The sequence below is a fragment of the Taudactylus pleione genome, unplaced genomic scaffold (genome assembly GCF_031769625.1).
Source record: "Taudactylus pleione unplaced genomic scaffold, aTauple2 ptg000665l, whole genome shotgun sequence".
Lineage (NCBI taxonomy): Eukaryota > Metazoa > Chordata > Amphibia > Anura > Myobatrachidae > Taudactylus > Taudactylus pleione.
Genome location: NW_028285067.1, coordinates 741,606 through 763,735, shown reverse-complemented (window position 1 = coordinate 763,735; position 22,130 = coordinate 741,606). Strand labels below are relative to the sequence as shown.

The 22,130-nt window shown below is 45.8% G+C and overlaps 1 protein-coding gene across 1 annotated transcript in view; it reads left to right on the top strand.

Moving 5' to 3' along the window:
- FAM120C (family with sequence similarity 120 member C) overlaps window positions 1–18,904 on the top strand; it is a 43,684-nt gene extending 24,780 nt beyond the window's left edge. The window contains exons 8-16 of the mRNA XM_088455691.1: window positions 130–409; window positions 528–699; window positions 8,320–8,569; window positions 8,662–8,776; window positions 8,915–9,124; window positions 12,037–12,238; window positions 12,315–12,453; window positions 12,794–12,854; window positions 13,338–18,904. Of these exons, the coding sequence (XP_088311817.1) occupies window positions 130–409; window positions 528–699; window positions 8,320–8,569; window positions 8,662–8,776; window positions 8,915–9,124; window positions 12,037–12,238; window positions 12,315–12,453; window positions 12,794–12,854; window positions 13,338–13,562 (1,654 nt within the window). The 3' untranslated portion in view covers window positions 13,563–18,904. The remainder of the gene's footprint in view (window positions 1–129; window positions 410–527; window positions 700–8,319; window positions 8,570–8,661; window positions 8,777–8,914; window positions 9,125–12,036; window positions 12,239–12,314; window positions 12,454–12,793; window positions 12,855–13,337) is intronic.
- Window positions 18,905–22,130: the final 3,226 nt, after the last annotated feature.

Sequence of the window (22,130 nt, the reverse complement as noted above, 5' to 3'; positions counted from 1 at the left end):
GATGCCCAGGACCACCTGTAATACTGGCTGTAGTCATCGCTCCTACAGCTGGCCGTTTTGCCTATCTTTGCCGTACAGGCGCGATACCGTCGCCATAGCTGATCTGCTTCTTATCCCTCCTTTCTGCAGTCATGTTACAGAGGCTCGACCGCATAAGACTAACTGGGAGGAATCCTCCGGTGAAAAGATGTCCCAGAACTGGGGCCATCAGGCAGCTGGCGGAGAGCCTGCCCAAAATATGGGGCACAATGCGTCCCAGATTCCATCTTTGCTGTCCATGGCAACAAGAAACCACATGGATATCACCACGCCACCTCTGCCGCCGGTGGCCCCTGAGGTTTTACGAGTGGCAGAACATAGACATCGCCGCGGTCTTATGTATCCATACATCTACCATGTACTTACTAAGGTACGTTACAATAACATATGTATAGCATGTTTGTTAGCGATTAGGCTGTGGATGTAGAGGTCGTTTGTAAGGAATTGTGCAATTTTACCTTTTATCCGAATGTGTGTTGCCTTGACAGGGTGAGATTAAGCTGCCTGTATGCATAGAGGACGAGTGCAACCCTGATCTACCTCCGGCTGCCATCCTTTTCCGCCCAGCACGCCAGTATGTATACGGAGTCCTTTTTAGCTTGGCTGAGACCCAGAGGCGGCTGGAGCGGCTAGCCATGCGTCGGCGCCTGCCTGTGGACGGTGAGGGAATTGTTTCTATTACGCGGTTGTTAATGGTTTTACTACTGTGTTCGCTTTTTTGATGCTGTATATCTACTGTTTCATATATAGTTATGGTTACACAGCTTTCATCATGTCACAGCATTTAAAAATACAATAGGTTATTACAGTAATAGTTCCTGAAGGCAGAAGAAACTAGATCACATGTGTGGCTCTTGTTGTTTTCCTTTATCTAGTTTATTTTTCTCTTGCTTAATGTAAATCCTTTGTTCTGCTAAGCTGCCTTGTCTGAAGACTAATCTTCCTAAGGATATTTTCGTCTGCTATCAGTTCTACACTGCTTACCCTGCTAAGTTGCCTTCCTTAACTATTTTATTTGGTAACCATCCCAAATTAGAATGTAGAGTTGATGGGTCACACTTTTTCTGGGTACACACTAGCCGATATATCGGGCGTTCAATATAACGACCGATATATTGTGGGTGCGTCGGCCAGTGGGCACAGACTATATGCCTGTGAACGATGTAATTCACAGACATGTCGCGTCGGCTGTGCAGCACAGCCGATGGCAGATATATCTGTACATCGTGCTGTGTGGAAGGGCTGTCCCGTACACTTGCTGCAGATCTATCTGTAGATCAGTCGATCTGCAGATTTCTACTTCAGGGTCCATAGGGTATCCACAGGATACCTTGGGGTATAGGTGTGACGTCAGTCGCTGGGCACCATAGAGTTAAGCTTTTCAGCCTCCCAGGATGCACTAGGGTCCCCCTCCTATACCCCGCCCCCGAGCCAAGGCACCTCAGTTTAGTTTGGTGCCCGGCCGGCGTCGGGTGCACCTGTCGGAGTGGGGGGCTAGAAGAGCCCCTGAAGCTTTCTTCAGCGCAGCTGTGGCTGCACATCTGGATGTACAGCATGGACAGTCAGTCCTGACGTCCATGCTGTCTTCCCTACACCCCCGCCGGTACCGATCCGGGGATGCTGGTGAGCATCTGGGGTCACAGCTAGCGGTGACCCCAGATGTTCCGGACCATGGCCGGATCCAAGGGGGACAAAGGTAAGCAGCGGGGTCCCCGCTGGTCACATGGTCCTAAGTCCCCAGGCAGGGGGCTCCCAGGGGACTGGCCGCAGCGTGGAGCCAGGCGACCAACCTGCGCTTTCCACTACCCCCTGGGACAGCGGACCGCAGCAGAGCGGTAGCGCTGCGGCGTCCCAGGGGTTAAATGCATGCCAGGGGAGCACGCCTTCCCTGTCTCACAGCCGGCGCCTCCCCCGCTGCACACAGCCCTCTCTGCATGCTGCCGACTGGTCCTGTGGCAGCGCTCCTCCCCCAGGCCAGCCTCCTCTCTGCTCCTCGGCGGCCATCTTCTCCAGAACACATGGTGAACGCTGCTGGAAGCGCTGGACGGAAGCATCGTGGTCTGGGTCCCCCCGCATACCTCTCCTCCGCTGTGGCTCAGGTCTGTGTATGCAGCGCTGTGTCCTACCAGGCCCTGTGTCTGTGTAGTTGAGTGATCAGCGCTGTTAGTGCAGGAATTGTTATTTCTCTGCATTGTATGTGACTGTGCTAGCGCTGCCTGTAACTTTTCTTCTCTAAACTGTCAGCTTTATTACTGTCCCTGTTCTTCCTGCTAAAGCCCTTGCGGTGCGGTGCTGCAGGGTGGTCTCTCGCCTATTTAATACTTAATTGGTGAGAGAGGTCACATACGTGGTGCCATCATGTCTGAAAGTGATTTTCCCCTCCGGCTACAGTGTACCACGTGCAAAGTACCGTTAGCGGAGGGGGAGGGTAGCGCGGAGGGCCTTTGCCGGCAGTGTTTGTCCATGGCGCGGCCTATTACGGTTACAGCACCGGTACAGGAGCCGCCCTGGGCTTGTTTCGCTCAGGCGTTAACAGCTTTAGTGGGCCAGTTAGCTCCGCAGCCCGCGTTTACTCCGATGGGTTTGTCCCAGCAGTCTGTGGTGTCGTCAGCCATGCAGGGGTTCCCACAACAATTGGTGGTACCCCACAGTCTCCCTATTTCCCCGCTCCCGGGTTCTCAGGAGCCAGCGTGGGTTAACTCCCTGACGAGTTCTGTACAGCACTTGTCGGATGTGTTGCAAGGGGAGTCTGTGATGCGGCCTCATAAAAGGCCGGTGGCGTCTCTGTCCGCTCCTTATGAGGATGACGAAGGGACGTCTGATGATGGGGAGATTCTGGATCTTTACGATCAGGAACCTCTCCATACTAAGGACGCTGATGCTAAGTCCAAAGTATATATTCCTGGACTTATTCGGGCGGTCCGCACAGCCTTGGTGATTGAGGACGAAGTTCCCCCAGCGGCTAAATCTAAGTATGCCTTTTTCAAAGATGTGAAGGGCGATGCCACAGTCTTTCCTCTTTCGGGTCAGTTGGTGGACCATTTAGAGGAGGCGTGGAAACAACCTGGCAAAAGATACCAGCCGCAGAGACGCCTGGTGGTGGCTTATCCGTTCGCGGATAATTATTTTGCTAAGTGGGAATCCCCTCCACAGGTGGATTCTCACGTGACCCGTCTTGTCCGTAGTGTCACATTGCCAATGCCATCCATGTCCTCCCTTAAGGATGCTACGGACCGCAAGGTAGAAATCTGCCTGAAGTCCGCTTGTTCCCTTGCAGGGGGGGCAGCACGGCCGGCTATGGCCATTTGCTGGGTTGCCAGAGCGATGGACGGATTCATTAGAGGCTTCTTTTGAATCCGACTGTCCGGCCGAACAGGCAGAGTTGATTGGCAATCTCCGTGATTCGGCCACCTACATCAACGAGGCGGCTCTAGACATTAGTACTCTGGTGTCTAGAATTTCTTCAGCAGCGGTAGCTGCTCGTCGCACCTTGTGGCTGCGATCCTGGAAGGCGGACGCAGATTCCAAGAAAGGTCTGGAAGCGTTGCCGTTTACCGGAGAAGTTCTCTTCGGTCCGGATCTGGATAAGATTGTGGCCACGCTGGCGGCAGCCAAATCTGCTTGTCTCCCGTCGGCCGCTGCTCCTTCTGGTTCTGGACCATCGTCCTTTCGGTCATCTAGGGCCCAGGGCAGGCCCAAACCACAGTCGTTTCCTCGACAGGCTGGCCCTAAGAAATTGGTCAAGCCCCAGAAGCAGGCATGGAGTACCAGACGTCCGGCCCCCAAGCCAGATGACAAGCCTGCGGCCTGACGGTCCGGGCCTCCCTTTGGGGGATCCCAGAGTGGGAGGCCGCCTGCTACAGTTCGCCCAGTGTTGGTCGACCACTACGACAGACACTTGGGTTCTGGAGGTGGTTTCCCACGGATACGCCCTCTCCTTCCGGCACAGACCCCCGGCTCGCTTCTTCACCACGGGTCTACCATCAGACCGAACAAGGCTACGGACCTGCGGAAGGTATTGCACACTATGCTCCAGGCTGGAGTTATAGTGCCTGTTCCATTCTCCCAGAGGGGCCAGGGTTTCTATTCAAATCTATTTTTGGTACAGAAACCCAATGGGTCATATCGTCCGATTCTCAACCTCAAAGCACTCAACAAGTCTTTGCGGGTCCCGAAGTTTCGGATGGAGACCCTACGGTCCATCATTCTGGCGCTGGAACCTGGGGACTACTTGGTGTCATTGGACATACAGGACGCTTACCTGCATGTCCCTATTCTTTTGCGCCATCAACAGTTCCTCAGGTTTGCAATCCGCAGCGACCACTTCCAGTTTCGGGCGTTACCTTTTGGCCTGGCAACAGCACCACGTGTTTTCACCAAGGTGATGGCGGTCATGGCGGCTTCTCTGCGGCTGCAGGGAGTCCGCATGTTGCCGTATTTGGACGACCTGTTATTGGTGGCAGGATCTCCAGAGCTCCTGTTACGCCACTTGGACCTGACCATTGCACTGCTGCAACGGCACGGCTGGCTAATCAACTGGCAGAAGTCCACTCTAATCCCGTCTCGGAGGATTCTGCATCTTGGAGCCTTATTGGACTCGGGACAGCAAAGGATCTTCGTGACGGAGGACAAGATCTCTGCTTTACAGTCAAGGGTGCGCAGTTGCCTGCACAGCCGCCGGGTGTCCTTACACTCGGCGATGAGGTTACTGGGCTCCATGGTGTCGGTGTTCGACATGGTGGAATACGCCCAGTTTCACTCCAGACCTCTGCAGCATCTGATCCTGTCCAAGTGGAACGGGCTGCCTCAGTCTCTGAAGTCCCAGACGATTGTGCTCACCCCGGAGGTTCGCCTGTCCCTTGCGTGGTGGTTACAGACGACCCGCCTCAACAAGGGACGTCCGTTCTGGGTTCCAAATTGGGTCCTGTTGACAACGGACGCCAGTCTTCGGGGCTGGGGAGCAGTTTCGGGTCCACACTTGTTCCAGGGCAGGTGGACGCCGACAGAAGCGGAGCTTCCAATAAATATCTTGGAACTCCGTGCGGTCTTCAATGCTCTCCAGCAGGCACAGCGGTTTCTCCAGGGTCGCCCGGTGCAGGTCCAGTCGGACAACGCTACCACCGTGGCCTACATAAACAGGCAAGGAGGAACTCGCAGTCGGGTGGCTCTCGTAGAGGTCTCTCGGATCCTGGTTTGGGCGGAGCGCAATCTTCCGGCCATATCAGCGGTCTTCATCCCGGGAATGCTAAATTGGGAGGCGGACTTTCTAAGTCGCCAGGACGTTCATCCGGGGGAATGGTCCCTGCACCCGGACGTTTTTCAACTACTGGTGGACAGGTGGGGTCTTCCAGAAATCGACCTCATGGCGTCCCGGCACAACAACAAGTTGCCGGTGTACGGGTCTCGCACAAGAGACGAAGGGGCGTCTCTGGTGGATGCTCTGTCCGTCCGGTGGACGTTCCGGTTCGCATACGTGTTCCCTCCGGTCTCCCTTCTTCCACGGGTAATCCGGAAATTCAAACAGGAAGGAGGGACGCTCCTGTTGATAGCTCCCGCGTGGCCCAGACGGCACTGGTTCTCAGACCTTCGGGGTCTGTCCGTGGACAGTCCTCTGCGGTTGCCGCTACGACCGGACCTTCTGTCTCAGGGTCCTTGCCTTCACCCGGACCTGACTCGGCTGTCTTTGACGGCGTGGCTGTTGAGACGGCCATGCTGAGGTCCCGGGGGTTTTCCAGCTCTGTGGTGCGTACCATGTTACGAGCTCGGAAACCGTCTTCCGCGAGGATATACCATCGCGTGTGGCATACGTTCTTCCAGTGGTGTCGACCGAGAGGTTATGCACCGCGGGAGTTTCGTCTGTCTCGGATTCTCGCCTTCCTGCAAGCGGGACTAGATCATGGGCTTCGCCTTGCTTCTTTGAAGGTACAGGTTTCGGCCCTATCTGTCTGGTTTCACCGTAGGATTGCTACAATCCCGGATGTGCGCACCTTTATGCAGGGTGTTCTCCACATTCAGCCGCCCTTTGTTCCACCTGTGGCGCCTTGGGATTTGGCTGTGGTCCTGAGGGCTCTCCAAGGACCGCCGTTTGAACCACTGGGCTCAGTGGATCTTAAATGGCTAACAGCTAAGACTGTTTTCCTTCTGGCCATTGCTTCGGCCAGACGTGTTTCTGAGTTAGGGGCTCTTTCTTGTAGACCCCCTTTCTTGGTTTTTCATGGGAACAGGGCAGTGCTCCGCACTCGGCCCGAGTTTCTTCCCAAAGTTGTTTCCCAGTTTCATGTTAACGAGGAAATAGTTGTTCCGGCCTTTAACTCACCGGGTCTTTCCCTGGGTGAGGCCTCTTTGGATGTTGTGCGGGCCTTAAGGACTTATGTTGACCGCACTTCTTCGTTTAGGAAGTCGGACGCTTTGTTTGTCCTCTATGGCTTCCGTAAAAAGGGTTGGCCTGCTTCAAAGCAAACTTTGGCAGCCTGGATCCGTATGGCTATTTCTGAAGCTTATCTTCATGAAGGCCTACCGGTCCCTCCTTCTCTGAAGGCTCATTCCACTAGGTCTGTGGGTCCTTCGTGGGCAGCTCGACGTGGTGCCTCGGCAGTTCAGATCTGCAAGGCTGCTACGTGGTCCTCTGTCCATAGCTTCGTGAGGTATTACAGGTTTGACACCTTCGCCTCTCAGGATGCTTCCTTCGGGCGGCGGATTCTCCTTTCTGCACAGGAGCGTCCCCACCCTTAAAGGATACTGCTTTGGGACATCCCCAAGGTATCCTGTGGATACCCTATGGACCCTGAAGTAGAAAATATGAGATATGGTAAGAACTTACCCTTGTTATCTCTATTTCTACGAAGTCCATAGGGTTCCACAGGACTCCCGCCCTGTCGCACCTGTGCTGCAGATGGGCTTTGCTCTGGTCACCGGTTTTCCGTCTCCCTCTGGTGATTCTTGTATGTGTCCAGATCTTTTTTCTCTCTCTTCCTTCTCCTCCTCCGGTCTATGGCTTGATAACTAACTGAGGTGCCTTGGCTCGGGGGCGGGGTATAGGAGGGGGACTCTAGTGCATCCTGGGAGGCTGAAAAGCTTAACTCTATGGTGCCCAGCGACTGACGTCACACCTATACCCCAAGGTATCCTGTGGAACCCTATATACTTCGTAGAAATAGAGATAACAAGGGTAAGTTCTTACCATATCTCATATTATTTCTCTTTTAGGTGTGCACCCACCTTTTGTTGTAGGTGTTGGAGATTGTTTAATGTGTTGCTTTTCTATAGGCTGTGAATCTTTTAAACTTCCTGCTATGTATATCACTGCTAATAGTAATGAGAAGCACCAGGTAGTCCGGGTACACAGAATGATGGCCAATCGTGCAGATGGTCGGGGCGATCCCCTTCGCCGCAGACCATCACAGATTGTCCACACTACACTTTTTATGAACGACGGAACAATGTCTTGTTCCGTCCTTCATTAAAATGCACAGCCTGACACACAATATTGTTTGACCGTGCAGCATGGTCATTTAAACGATCTCTTATGTCGTCCGCCGGTAGTGCGCAACCGTGCATACACATTACACGATATGCACGATTTGTCGTTTCGATATGGCAAATCATGCCGATATTGTTCTAATGTGTACCAGAACTTTGTTACACCCAAACTCACTTTTCCATCTTACGTCTAGTTCAGATGGATCTCTGTGCACAAACGCAGGCAGCAAGTTTTTGCATACAGCACAGGCGCAGAGGTGAAGTTACACATTTTTGCGTATCTCCCTCATACAGAGGACCTGCCTTTTTGCGAAATTGGACGTTTTGGGCCGGCAACAGTTTTGGCGCACGGAACCACCCTGGGTGCACTTAAATTTGTTGTGGGAGTGCCGTGGGCGAGTACCTAAAGCTCTGTGCGATTCTGTTTCCTGCCTCCGAGGACAGGAAGCCGGGTTCTGACGGAACTCTAGCAACTATCGTGGGGCTGGTGCAAGTGCAGATACTGATAATGACAGTTGTGGCGCCCAGCGTAAGATTAATGGACGGTACAGGTTTCCGAGTGCAGATGCACAAAACCCCCACATTAGCCCCACGGATTCTCCCATTAGCATAAGAGAGGAAGGAATCGCTTATCACCAATGCATATATTCATCAATAGCCCAAACCCTTCACTTTCAGCATATGGTTTTATAGTAGTCACACATTTGGTTTAGACAACGCCACTTAGTGTGGCTGACCAGCCTATTATTTGGCTTAGTTCAACATGTAGTGAATATAAATTCTGTGTCTTTGCCTGTTCAGTTCCACCAATGATAATCAAGGAATGGTCCGCCTACAAAGGGAAGTCTCCTCAGACTCCAGAGCTGGTGTCCGCCTTGACCTTCCGAGAATGGACGTGTCCCAACTTGAAGAAACTATGGCTTGGCAAAGCTGTAGAAGATAAGAACCGCAGAATGAGAGCCTTCTTGGCATGTATGAAGTCGGACACTCCTAGCATGCTAAACCCAGCCAACGTCCCGACTCATCTCCTCCTGATGTGCTGTGTACTGCGGTGAGGAGAAGCCTTGTTCTACCTCACAGAGTTAAAGGGGGTTCTTGGGCTCCTCATTAAGGGAATGAGTAACAGCATCTTGTCATTTGCAGGTACATGATGCAGTGGCCTGGAGGACGGATATTACTTCGGCATGAGCTGGATGCGTTCTTGGCACAAGCTGTTTCTGCGCAGCTGTATGAGCCAGACCAACTCCAGGAGCTTAAGGTTAGACCATGTTTGCGTTCAGGGCTTTTAAACTGTTTTAATTCCACTACAACATTCTATGGCCTACAGAAAATATTATACTGTCAGTGCGTGGCCTCAAAAGCTTGACTATATTAATACATTGATACTATTAATCAGATTGAAAAACTGGACGCCCGCGGGGTGCAACTTGCGGCTCTCTTCATGAATGGGGTGGATACTGCACTATTTGCCAATGACGCCTGTGGACAACCTGTCCCCTGGGAGCATTGTTGTCCTTGGATTTACTTTGACGGGAAGCTGTTCCAGAGCAAGCTGATCCGAGGAGGCCGGGAGAAAGTCCCTTTAATTGAACTCTGTGACGGTCAGGTAAGAAATGCACCTAGTAGAAAAATACCTTTCTTTATTCACTCTCCCCAATACACAGCCCTCCTATATCACTCACCGATACTACACCCCCCCTCTTCACTAAATATTCCCAAAACACAGCCCCCCTCCTTCAGTCATTCTCCCCAATACTCAGCCCTCCTATATCACTCACCGATACTACACCCCCCCTTCACTAAATATTCCCAATACACAGCCCCCCTCCTTCAGTCACTCTCCCCAATACACAGCCCCCTCCTCACTCTCCCCTATAGACTGTGCTCATATCACTCACTCTCCAATACACATTTTCACTCAGTCTTCCCAATACACAGTGCTCATTTCACTTACTCTCCCCAATAAACCCTTCCCCTCCCTTCTTCACTCACTCTCCCCCATATACAGCCACCTCTCACTACAATTTTACAAAGATGCTTAGGTGCCCTTTAACTACTTGCCTGGCACGGTCGTATCAGATGTGACCACATTAGGCTGGGCTATCGCTGACATGGTCGCATCTGATGCAACCAGTCAGAAGAAACGCCGATTGGGCAGCTGCTGGAAGTTAATCTTCCATCAGCCGCCAATCTCAGAGGGACCTCCCGGTCCCTCTGCTCCCTTAGATCCCACCCCTGTGCCGATCACTGCTGGAAGCCGTGCTCGGGCAGCCCCATGCCGGTGGCCCCCATCACCCGGCAGCTGTAGGGGAGACGGAGCAGCCGCCGGGCAAATCCAAAAAAAAAAAACATTGCATGACCCTTCCACTCTCACTGTTAGGAAGAGTTGCAGTCATTAAAAGTGAACTATTTCTGGCTTATCCTCTCCAGATGCTCCCCATGTTCCAGATACAGCAAAATGTACATCAGCCTTTCAGCGATTTATCTGGAATTGCAAAGAACCTAGAATAGCCAGAAATAGGCTGCTATACAATAAAGATAGAGGGGGCCTAAGGCTACCAGATATTCAGACCTATTCATATGCAGCAGTGTTCAGATACATCTCCGACTGGTTCTTGACCCAATCCCTTTTTACTAACCTTCAACTAGAAGAGGCTTTGTTCTCTCCCTTTTCTCCAGCAGCTCTTTTGCATGTTCCTCGCGCAAAGCTCTAGGAATCACCCTCAACATTTTCTTTATGGATACCTTTAGAGCCTGGTCTGCTATAAATAAACATCTAGGCTCAAATCCATATTTTACTAAACACATACCCTTCTGGGGCAACCCAGATTTTCCACAGTCCCTTACAATATCCCATTACAAGTCGTGGAAACAAAAAGGGATTGCGGCTATCAGAAACATTGTTGACCCTGGAGGCAATCTTTATTCCTTCCAACAAGTGAAGGATATTTATGGTATTCCTAACTCACAATTTTGTTTATACCTGCAAACTAGACATTATATCAACAGCAAAATACCTTCTGGTTCTTATTCATCGCTACTAGATTCATCTACCCCATCCCCTCTACATTCTCCTTTGACTTTGGTTTCTAGTACCAAGTATAAACTTACATACTTATACAATGATTTGTTATCTAATGATGTACTGGGTTTATGGAAGCGAGTCTGGTCGTCTTGGCATCAGGATTTTCCAGATTTTGACTTTCCAGAACTGCAGGAAACTCATATTAAGTTTTTGAATAGAATAGAATATATATTTCCCAAGCACAGCGAAGTCATATGCTCCCAAACGAACCGAGCAATTGCCCAAAATCTCATGCAACTTCGGCCAATTTTTTATATAATATTTGGCAGTGTCCTAAAATAAAGAAGTTTTGGTATAAAATACACACTTTCATTACTCAGATTGCTAGAGTTAGATTGCCATTTTCTAGGGAAGCGTTCCTCCTTGCAGATTTCACCTCTTGGTCGCCAACGCTTATTCCCCCGTCAGTGTTACCTTTTCTTACTGTAATGGTTACTCTAGCAAAGAAGCTAATTCTGCAGAAATGTATCTCTAAAGTGGCTCCTTCTTTAGTAATACTTAGATTGGAAATGCTTAACATACTCTATTATGACAGACGTACAGCAAAGGGGTGTCATTAGATTCTATAATAAATGGGAATCTTACCTCAACTATATACCCAGTACTACTTGGCAGAATACGAAGGTATTTGAAATGACCACATGGTCACTATAACAAAATATTTCTTGAACATACTATAAACGTGGTTGACTCGATTACCCCCCCCCCCCCAACATCCCTTGTCTCCCTTTCCCAAACCTACTTGCTTCTTCTTCTCTTTCTTTCTCTCTCTTTTCTTTTGACCAATTTCTTCAATTGGTTTCAGTTATCTGGTGTTTCAGTTATCTGGTGACTATTTACAAAAAAAAATGTTTTGAATAAATAAAACTAGAATTCATAATGAATAAGAAAAACAGAATTTTGATTGTACCACTCAATTGTATGGTGTTAGCCAATTGCAGGTCTTTTTGACATATTTTTTCACTTTATATGATAATTTCTTATTACAGATTTTGTGGTTTTAAGTGAAATGCTGTGAATGTAATACTATCTATATTGTTGTCCTTTTCTAAACCTTTTTGAACTCAATAAAAATTGTTTTTAAAAAAAAAAAGAAAGCCCAAAAACACATAATAATAATGATAATAATAATAGAAGTCATACAGCCCATGTAAGAGACAGCAATCACATATATTGCAATAAACCCAGATGTTCAGATGTTTATAAATGCAAGCAACGGCTTTTCTGATTATCTTGAAAAAGGATCATACTAGTTGAGAAACACTTTGCTTGCATTAATTAACAAATCGGTTTTTGCAACATATTTCAGTGCCGTCACTTCTGTGGACTGTGTGTGTTTCAAATCTAATACAATTGTATAATATTTTGCTGGTTTCTTTGCTTGTTTGTTTAGTTTTATATTCTATTTGTGTTTTATTATATTATTATTCCAGGGAGAACAGGCAGCCAAAGTGGAGAAGATGAGACAGAGCATCTTGGAGGGGATTAATCTAAATCGCCAGCCTCCACCACCACTTCTGCCTCCGCCCCCTTTCATGCCCCCTATGATGCCACCATTTTACCCTGTTCCACTCTATCCTAGGGCCATGGGTTCTATGCCCCCTCCTCCTCCTGGAAGAAACCGAGGTTTTTCAGGTGTGTGTTTTACCTGTTAATAGAGCAAGGTATTTTGTTCTTGCTTCCACTCACTGTTCTCTTTCCTCTGCTACAGGAGTTCATCCCATACCTCCACAAGGAGGCAAGCTGGAAATTGCGGGTATGGTTGTAGGTCAGTGGGCAGGCAGTAAGCCCTCCCGTGGCCGAGGAGCCTTTGGCATGCAGGTGGTCTCAGTTGGTGGTCCAGGAAAGGGGTAAGCATTAAGGCATATCGTTAAAAACTTGTATATAATATAATATAGTATTAACTGTTTTTGGGGACTATTTGTGGGGTCTTATTCTGCTTTGATGTCACAGTTTGTAGTCGACATGAACCGTATAATGCATTATATTGTTGTTGTACAATGTAAGTTTTCTTTTTTTTTTTTTTTTTTTTTCTTTTCATGGCTTGTTGACAATTGTGGTTTGCAATGACCATGAGGAATGAAGATAACGCAATTCATAATTCTAGCTAGATTATTGTTACATTGTTTACGCTCAGAAGTTAGGTTGGCAGAAGTGATTTCCTTTTTTTTGTTCTCTTTTACTCCTCAGACGTGGAAGAGATCCTGCTGTTAATAAAGTGACAAAAACAAACAAAAAAGTGAACAAACAGGTAATCTATCACACCTTCACAATTTAGGATTATTTAGTAGTTTGTGTGTTTCCTGAGCCTGAAGGGACCTCCAAGGACAGGTTTATAAGTGTGCACATAAGGACCTTGTGCCAAAGTGGGAAAACATGTAGATGTGTGATTCTTCGAGATCCTCCTATCTCTCTTCTTACCTCTTAATTGATAACCTTCTCCTTAATACTTAGAGAGTGTATATGACATTTAAGCACAATAGCCTTTTGGGGGCAGATTCAATTAGCCGCAGGCTGTACTCCCCACGATGTGCCATTGCGTACGTGCCCATCACTGTACCCTCTACATCTCCAACTCAACACCTCTTTAGGGTGCAAGGAAAAAGTGGCGATGTAGACGGACGCGATGTGCAGTTCCGCAAGGGCACAACGCTCCTAATGGAAGCAACCCATTAATTTACTGTCAAATGAAGAAAACAAATAGCTAAGTTTGTGTCCTTGTTAATCGCTCCAGGGTTCCACAGACAGCCGCAGCCCATCCCATGTCAACGGGACCAGTGGAAATGCAGCCACAGAGGACGAGTCCAGCCCTCAAAGTGTAATATGTGCCGTATCCAGGGAGTGCACTGACCCTTGCAGCAACGGCAACGCCTCACACTTAACAGGAATGAGCAGCGAAGATGGGGACAATTGCCATGACGACAAGCTGGGTCCTACAGCCCTCCAAAAGGAGGAGTGAACAGTGCAGGGACATGTAGGGCAAGAATTGGAGGAGGAGAGTGTCGGAGGGAGGTACAGTGGCCCAAAAACGTATCTCTCCACACCTATATTTGCCTAAAATCTCTATGGTGCTGTGGTAGTTGAGTGATTCCTATGTCACCCACCTGTAATTCCCCCCCCCACCAAAAAAAAAGAAAGGACCTTCTGCTCCTAACGAAAGTAAATTTAGTGCGATCTAATATTTGACACAAGCTGTCTTTAAAAATTGCACAGAGAAAATGGTTGCCTTATGGTTTTATATGCGTTACAAGGCTGCTAATTACCTGGAGACCGTGAAGGTGGCAGAATGGCCAGGGAATAACTCATCACATGCGCCCTGATATGATAGACATCTAATGATGTAGGCCTGCGCTCTAATAAATATTAGGCTTACTAGTGAGATACAGAAGGCGACATGCCATGCTCTCACATTATTCTGTGCCTCCCTCACTCTCTCCTTCTCCCACCCTCCAACGTGGAATCCTCCTGCCAGAATACCACAACCTGTAGATAATGTGGGACTTTTTGTCAGAATTTTATTAATATTATTTTTTATATGTACATATATCTATATATATATATAAATATATATAAATATGGCCTTTGTACAAAGAGGAATTTCGGGAAAGAGACTGTCACGGGCAGATTTTTCCTGCCTTCGGATAAGGCCAAGCCTGTGTTGTGCTGGGTCATTTCGTTTGGTCCAGGTAGGAAGCTGAGGAATCTGCCTCCATCTCCTTCGTAAAATCCCAGCAGCTTTGACCATGGAACACCATGCCGCCTGCAGCAGAAGGCCGAAGCAGAAACCAATCCTCGGCATTGCAGTACATGACTAACATTCGCCTTTGCTCCAGTAAGCCCCTGTAAAAATTAATCAGCAGGGCAACCTCTTCTATATCTGACAGACGGTCACTAGCATGTGACACACAGAGGACACTTTACCCATTTGTAATGTGTGCTTCTACTCAAAGGCATTTTGCGTTTTAATGATGAAAAGAGAAAAATGGGGGGTGGTTGTCTAGAAATTGTTTCCAGGACGATGAATTGAGAAATGTTCCGTAGTGCCCCCCTGCTGGTGACAAATGAATTACCCATTGCTGAAGAGCAGCACACCACACAACGCTTGACGCCAAGGAGGTCAAACCTCAGTTTCGATGAAGGTGTAATGTGAAAGATTGTATGTGCATAATGTGTTACCTGCTGGTACAAGCCACAGATACATGCTGAGTACGTATCTAGAACCTGTCTAACAAGGCTCACTGTGTATATTGTGAATATGCATACGTTTGTGCACAGACTTTATGTACAGAGAGAGGCAGAAAGAGATCTATTTATGTAACCTTTAAATATATATTTAGGTAAAAGCCACATTTGCATCCTGAGCAGACCCAGTATTCCTCGAGAACGCTGCCGCTGCTGGGGGGAGGTTTGTGGTGATTCTGAACTGTACTCCGGACGTGTACCTCGCTAAAACAGGAGAGGGCAGATTTAGCTCTCATGTCCAGCGCTCCATTTGGAAACCTCGCTTGACGCCCACCTCTCCGAAACTAATGATAATGAGAAAACTTATTTGTTTATCTGTTTTTTTTTTTTTTTTTGTTATAGCCGAAAAAAAATACCCAAACGCCCATCGGCCTTTTCTCTGTTTGAGGGGCTTGCAGTGTGTCGCTCTGCACCTGTCTCTACAACTGTAGGGACATAACCCATTTTTATTTTTAGTTCTACCCACTCTAGTAACCATAGGAAATAAACCCGGCTTCTAAGTACAAAGCAAATCCAAAGTCCTTTGCATCCAAAACGTCATCTTTGTTTGGGCCTTTGATTCTAATTATTGCTAGTAGACACTGCTTGACTTGCGTGCAAAGTCTAGCCTATTTTTTATTTTTAATCAATTTGGAAACCGTATAAAAGGACCCTAAAGTGTACAATGTATTTTAACTGTAGTGTAACACATTTTAATATGTTATAACAGTCCCCTTTTTGTTTGGAGAGTTCAGAGTGATTTGGGGTTTATGGGTTATATGTGTCCCAATTTACCTTTATAAATATTCCTGTTGTGGCTCTCACAAACATTAATGGTTTTTAGGTAGCTATAAATTTCATGAACACGGAGACTGTTTCCATACCCTGTTACTCTGCACTCTGTTTGCAGTAGCTGGTTCCTGAACGATTAGATTTGCAGTTGACCAAGGGGTAGGTAATCTGCGTCCATGAATATTGGCAAACATCCTGCTTTCACATGTTAGCAATCGTTAAAGGGGGCACACCACTTGTACACAATGAATGCAGACATATTGTCCTCTTAATCAATATTCGGAATCTAAATTCATTAGGTAATGTCAACTAGTGCATCTTGCTTCAGTGATGTCCCCAGTTCCTTATAAAATTGTAGGCTTCGTTTTCAAAGAGTATTGGTTAAGATCACAAAAGGGGAAAGGGATAGCATCCCTTCCATATAGGTGACTGGTACTCTTTAATTATTTCCTGTTTTGATATATTAAATAGGAAAATAACTGCCTTCACCAAATACTTGAAGGATACATGTAAGCGGGCTCAGCCTACTTTACCCCGCCGCCTGGGCAGCTTAGAGTGAATGCTCAACGGATCATAGATGCCAACTGCAGTAATTTTTGTTTCCATCTATATTGCTTTGAGCATTTATCCTGCATCTCTCTGCATGGCCATTACTATTACCACATATTATGGTCCCTTTCCAAAGCTGTGTGTGTATCTTTCATGCAGCACAGTTTAAGCAGTGGGGCAATGCTGGTGGAATGTCCCCATGTTCTTCAATCTATTCCTAGCTCATATTTTCTTGTCCCACAGGTTGCTTACCATTTTTTAGTCATGGAGATGAAGTGCACTACCGGACAGTCTGGTTCATATCTCCAGACACTGGTCATCGTAATATTTTCCCTCTTATGAGTTTAAAAGTTTTCCTGTTCACTCTTGAACTTTTTCTCACTATGTAGCTGCTTAGTGAACAATCTCATTGTAGCAGCTATATATTAATCACATTAATTTGTAGACTCTATAAGCATTTTTAGTATTGCGCAGAGGAGTTGTGCAACTTTGTAGCAAGGGCTCTTCTACATAAACCCCATTTTGGGAGCATGCCACATCTGCCCACAATTAAATGGATAGAATACATATTTTGCTACCGATTTTTCGCATGTAGCAATAAAGGCTAATTTTTTTATTTTATTTTTTTTTAGATAGTGTTTTGTTCTCTCCCTCCTGTGTTGACTAGAAGTAATCTCATGGTGAGACGATTTTTCCAGCACAGAGCTGGTTTAATGTTATTGCAGTGTCGTGGCTCAGACAACAGCCATTTACATTGCATTTATTTTTATTATTATTCCAAACTTTATACAAAAGAAGCGAGGCAATGTTACAACAGTTTCTCGAACCTCAAATATAATTCTTGCAGCTGAACAGGTTTGGCAATCCCTGTTCCCACTTGGTACCGGATAGGTAATGGTGGGAGCCATAGCAACCTCTTCTCTTCGGATGATGGCATCAGTTGATGCCCCGCTGCTTGGAACTTTCTTTGATCATCTTTATCAAACATGTTCTTGGAACGTTTAATCCAGGAATTGTGACAAAAATTTCCTTCTGTTCACACTTAGGCCACTGGATGGACTTGAATTCTTCCTTTTGGAGAATTCCTGTTTAAAATGGCCGCTAAACGGACCCATTTTCTTACCACAACCATCATGGCTAACAGAGGGCAAACATTCTTGTTCATAAGGGGGGAACCTGTCCTGATATTTCACAGGGGGAAAACAGCCAGTTCCCACCCAAGGTGTCAACTTGTGATATTTTTAATATATTTTTATTTTATTTTGCAAGCAGTTGCAATTGAAATACATTTTTGTGGGTTTTATCATTTTTTATTTCTTACTGCATTTCACAACTGAAACTAATTTTAATCACACCTGAACATCCACTTAATGATCCACTGTTAATTGCAGTATTGATTTAGTCTCTTTTTGGGTTGTATTACAGCGTACACCTTTTTATATGCATTTTTTGGGGGTGTTCAGTACACTATGTAGCTGGTGAGAAGTGAATTAAAACTAGAACTTTTTCTTACTCACCAAGGCATGTTTAACTATTTTCACTAACCATAATCTCTGATGTTGATTTAAAGTAATATCTGAACTCATTTATTCCACGTAATTGTTTAAAGCACTTTTCCTGCTACCTTTCTGACATTAAATATGCGATCTTACGTTTTATTTTTTGTGTCTGCATTCAGGGCATGCAGATGAGCTTGACACGTTTAAAAATAAAATAAGGTTTTGATTTTTTTTTTATTTTTTTTTCACAAAAAACCTTATTTGCTTTCAGAAAGACAATTTTAGCAGGAAATGCTGTTTAAACCAATTAAGCACACATAGAATAGAATGGGTTAGTAGTAACCCTTTGCGTCTGTTTGCAATGTTAAACTACCCAGCTAGGTTTTACTTTGGTGTTAACGGGGAAGGTGGGTGGGTGGGCAATTATATTTGTTGCAACACTGTTCTTAATTATACATATAGCTTAAGTTGACTATGGTAGGTTCCCAAGAACCCCTGTAATCTATTTGACGCAGACTGGTATGGCTCATAACCTGAGCCTGTTGGAAGGTAGGATCTTTTGGGAACAGTAGCTATTTATTGCCTTGTTCTTTGCATTGTGCACAGTTTCACATGGCATAACAAGGTACATCCATGACACTTTTACCTGATGTTACACAGCAGTGCAGTACTTTGATTTACAATATCAAATACAAGCAACCACTCCCCAGTATTCTGGGGCCATCCCTGCCTTCTATGACAACTCAGTTTAGATCACCATTTTGTTATGCATAAGCCTTTCCCTTTACTGTGCTGTGAGTGACCAGTAAACATTAACCTTCAATATTCACAATAGCTTGTTTTAGAGCCGTTTCGTCTGCTCAGACTTCTATTGTGTTGTGTGTGGGGAAAGACTAGAGTGTAATGCTGCCCATTTCCGGTAATGTTTGCGTTTTGACACCCAACTTCTGATCATTTCACTTTTCCGAAGTCTCATGAAAGGGCAGCCATTAAAATCCATTCTTTAACTTTTGTCATATATATATATTTCTTTTTTTTTTTTTGTTTAAGGATGTAACACATCCTTGGAGATAATTCTAACACATACTGCTGAATCAATGTGTCTTTAAAGGTTTTTCTTTTGTGTGTCGTTTTAGATGTTCTAAAAATACATATAAACTAACAGAACATTTTCTTAAGATTTAAATGTAAGAAACGACAATTAAAAAATAAAAAATCACAAAAAATTTAAAAAAAAAAATTCCTTGCACCTGAATCCTTTTGGGTGTAAACCTGACCCATCTGTATCTGCTGCACATGTATTTGTGATATTATGCTTCTTTTATTCCTTGTTTAGTGGTAACTAATTGCTAATTAATTTTTCAAGAAGAAACAAAACCTTTGAAAGGAAATCTTGCTTACTTTCAAAGTGTAAGTATATATTTTGTAAGCCCGCTCCCTGTTGAACCTAATTAATATAAACTTCCGCTTTCTCTTTCAGGTTTCTTTTAAGTTTTCATTTTAGCTAGGTTAATCTTACACTGCGATGAATCTTTGTTAGTAATGTTTAATGGATACTGTCTGTGTTAATTACAATGACAAAAAAAAAAACATGGCTTCTGGATTATATTTTCTCCCCTGTTAATAAATGCCCCTTATGCTAGTCACCTGTTTAGTGGATGGGTAATGTGTAACTATCTCCCACTTCCCAAAATCTTCCCGTCCTGTAATCCCTGCCCCCCCAGCATCTCCATAGTTTTATCAATGTAAGTTAGATCGGCTAAACTCTGGGAATGTCTGTGGTTGCTGAGAAGGTGAATTTATGATGCAGAATGTTTAGGAATGCTTTACGGAGGAGCTTGGTTTCCAGTTAGAAAGACTTACAATGCTTAATAAAGTCTATTCTTTTAGTAAAATAAGTGTCTTGCTTTTCTGTCCTTTTGTTTTGGAGCGGTCTGTATTTATTTTGTTACAAGACAAAGATGTGCAACAAAACACAGCGTGCACAAATGCGTTCTCATACACCTAGCGTCAATACACCATGTGGCGCAACACGTCTGGTGAGAGTGAGCTGCACCGAGTGTTGTAGCATCTTTTTTGTTCAAAAGTGTGTCTTAGTCACAACATGTGACTAAACCGCTGCACTGGTTAATATGACAGGCAACACTTGTATACTTGTGTGCGACTGAGTCTGAATCTGTACAATGGAACTTGGCTTGAAAAAACGGCTGCTGCATCGTGGAACTTCGTATACAGATGCAGAGCCGGTCGCACACAGATATACACTAAAGCTCTTTTATTTCAATACACCACCCAAATTGTTTATTTTTCAGAAAGTAATGAACAAAAGAAGCGAATTTGTGATATATATATATATATATATATATTTATTTATTTTCAAATAAACATGGTTTGTACTCGTACACATTGTTTAACAAATTGAGTTTTGATTTCCTTAAATTTTTCTGTCATCAAAGTATCCACCCTTAAGGTGCCCATCCACTAGAAGACAGGCAAAAGACTGTACGATTACGACATTGTAATCGTGCAGTCATTTGTCAGTCTGTGATGTGCCTGCACAGAACGAGCAGTCGTTCAGTGTAGGCACAGTTAACATCAGGTTCAGTATGTTTGCAGATGATTATCGTTAGGTTGACCAGCATGTTTGCACGATGATAGATGTCTAAAAGACCAGTTTTTTAAACAATCTGTAAATGATTATCGAACTATATCGTTAATGTTCAATCGCTCACTTTAATCGTATAGTGGATAGGCACCTTTAGTGGCGATCACAGCAGTGCAAACACAGGGCATTCTGTCGGTCAACTTGTCTAAAGTTTCAGCTCAGATTGCAGCCCACTTGTAGCAACTCCAAAAGGTGATTTTGGCTCATTACTTGCACATCTCGAACACACCTGTTTAGATGATCCCAAAGGAGTTCAATTGGATTGCAATCAGCACTCTGGGGTGGCCAAACCATGTTCTTCATCACCTGTTGTCATTGTATTGACTGAGTCGAGTTAGCAATCTGGAGTGTTTGGGCATTTTTTTATTATTTTCAACTCGCAAATTTACTATTGACAACCTCGGGAGAGAAATCTCCTTTGCTGCGGGAAAATACTGGAGAGTTAGCAAACTCTCTTCACTTCACCATCGGCTAAACTCGAGTAACTTTTCACTAGTGAAGATAGGATTCTGGAATTTACCAAGAGGAGAGTTTATAAACTCTCATGAGAACGGACAACACTCCTGTAAAAATTTGTGAAATCAATTCACCTGCCTGTGAGCTGCGAGTCTGGCAGAAACACACAGATTAGTGTGATCCATGTATGTTTCTGCCTGTATATAGTAAAAAAAAAAGGGCTAAATTAAAAAAAAAAAACGTAGGGTCCCCCCACAAAAGCATAACCAGCCCCGGTACTGCCCAGGCAACCCTGGTTCTTAAAATTACCGGGAACAAAACAAGTAGGGTTCCATTGTAATCTAGGAACCAGCACCTGGCTGCAGGGCCGGTGCTGGTTTTAAACATAGGGGGTAAGGAAATGCGCAGAAGTCCCCCTATATTTAAAACCAGTACTGGACCCCAACCGACTGGGGTGTAATGCCACAGCCAGGAGACCCCATCACCGGGGCTCCATGGCCAAAACATTCACAGCCCAAGCCAGGGATCTCGGGAGGTGGGGACACCCCCCCAAGAAGGGGTCCCCCCTCCCGAAACCCCAGGCTTTGTCTGAAGCTCGGGGCTCTTCCCCGCACCCCTGGGCTGTGGGTACGGGGGTAATAATTTTCTTAAATAGTTATAAACTATAGTAATTTACAGTGGAACTACAGGTGCCAGCATGCCTGCTCTTTGGCACTTGTGGAACTACAAGTGCCAGCAGGCGGCTGGCACCCGTACCTCCATTGTAAAATAAATAGTTAAAAAAATACAGTACACACACACCGTATACAGTAAAACTTTATTACACATCTATCTCACATACCTGCTGCCAGCTGGTCGGTCCACTTCTCCCATGTAGAATCTGTTTGGAGTACCTGGAATAACGATCCTATACTCTCCTCCATCCTTGCGCTGTTTTCCGTAGCATCCAGGGGTCTTGGCAAAATAAAAAAAACGGAACCCAATCCATATACTTACTGTAATGGTGTAAGTGTGTGACCACATACACTGCTACCTGGCTCCTGATCAGTGTGAACTGTTAGGAGCATGCAGCCAATCAGCGGCCGCTAACTGTAGAGCGGCTGCTGATTGGCTCCGGCTATAGACAGTTCCCACCTGGGCTGGTCAGTGGGTCAGGAGCTGGAGCTCTACAGTTACCGGCTGCTGATTGGCTGCCGGCTCCTGACAATTCACACTGATCAGTCAGGATCCGGGTAGCAGTGTATGTGGTCACACGCATACATCGTTACAGTAAGTATCTGGATCGGGTTCCATTTTTTTATTTTGCCAAGACCCCTGGATGTTACGGAGAGCAGCGCGAGGATGG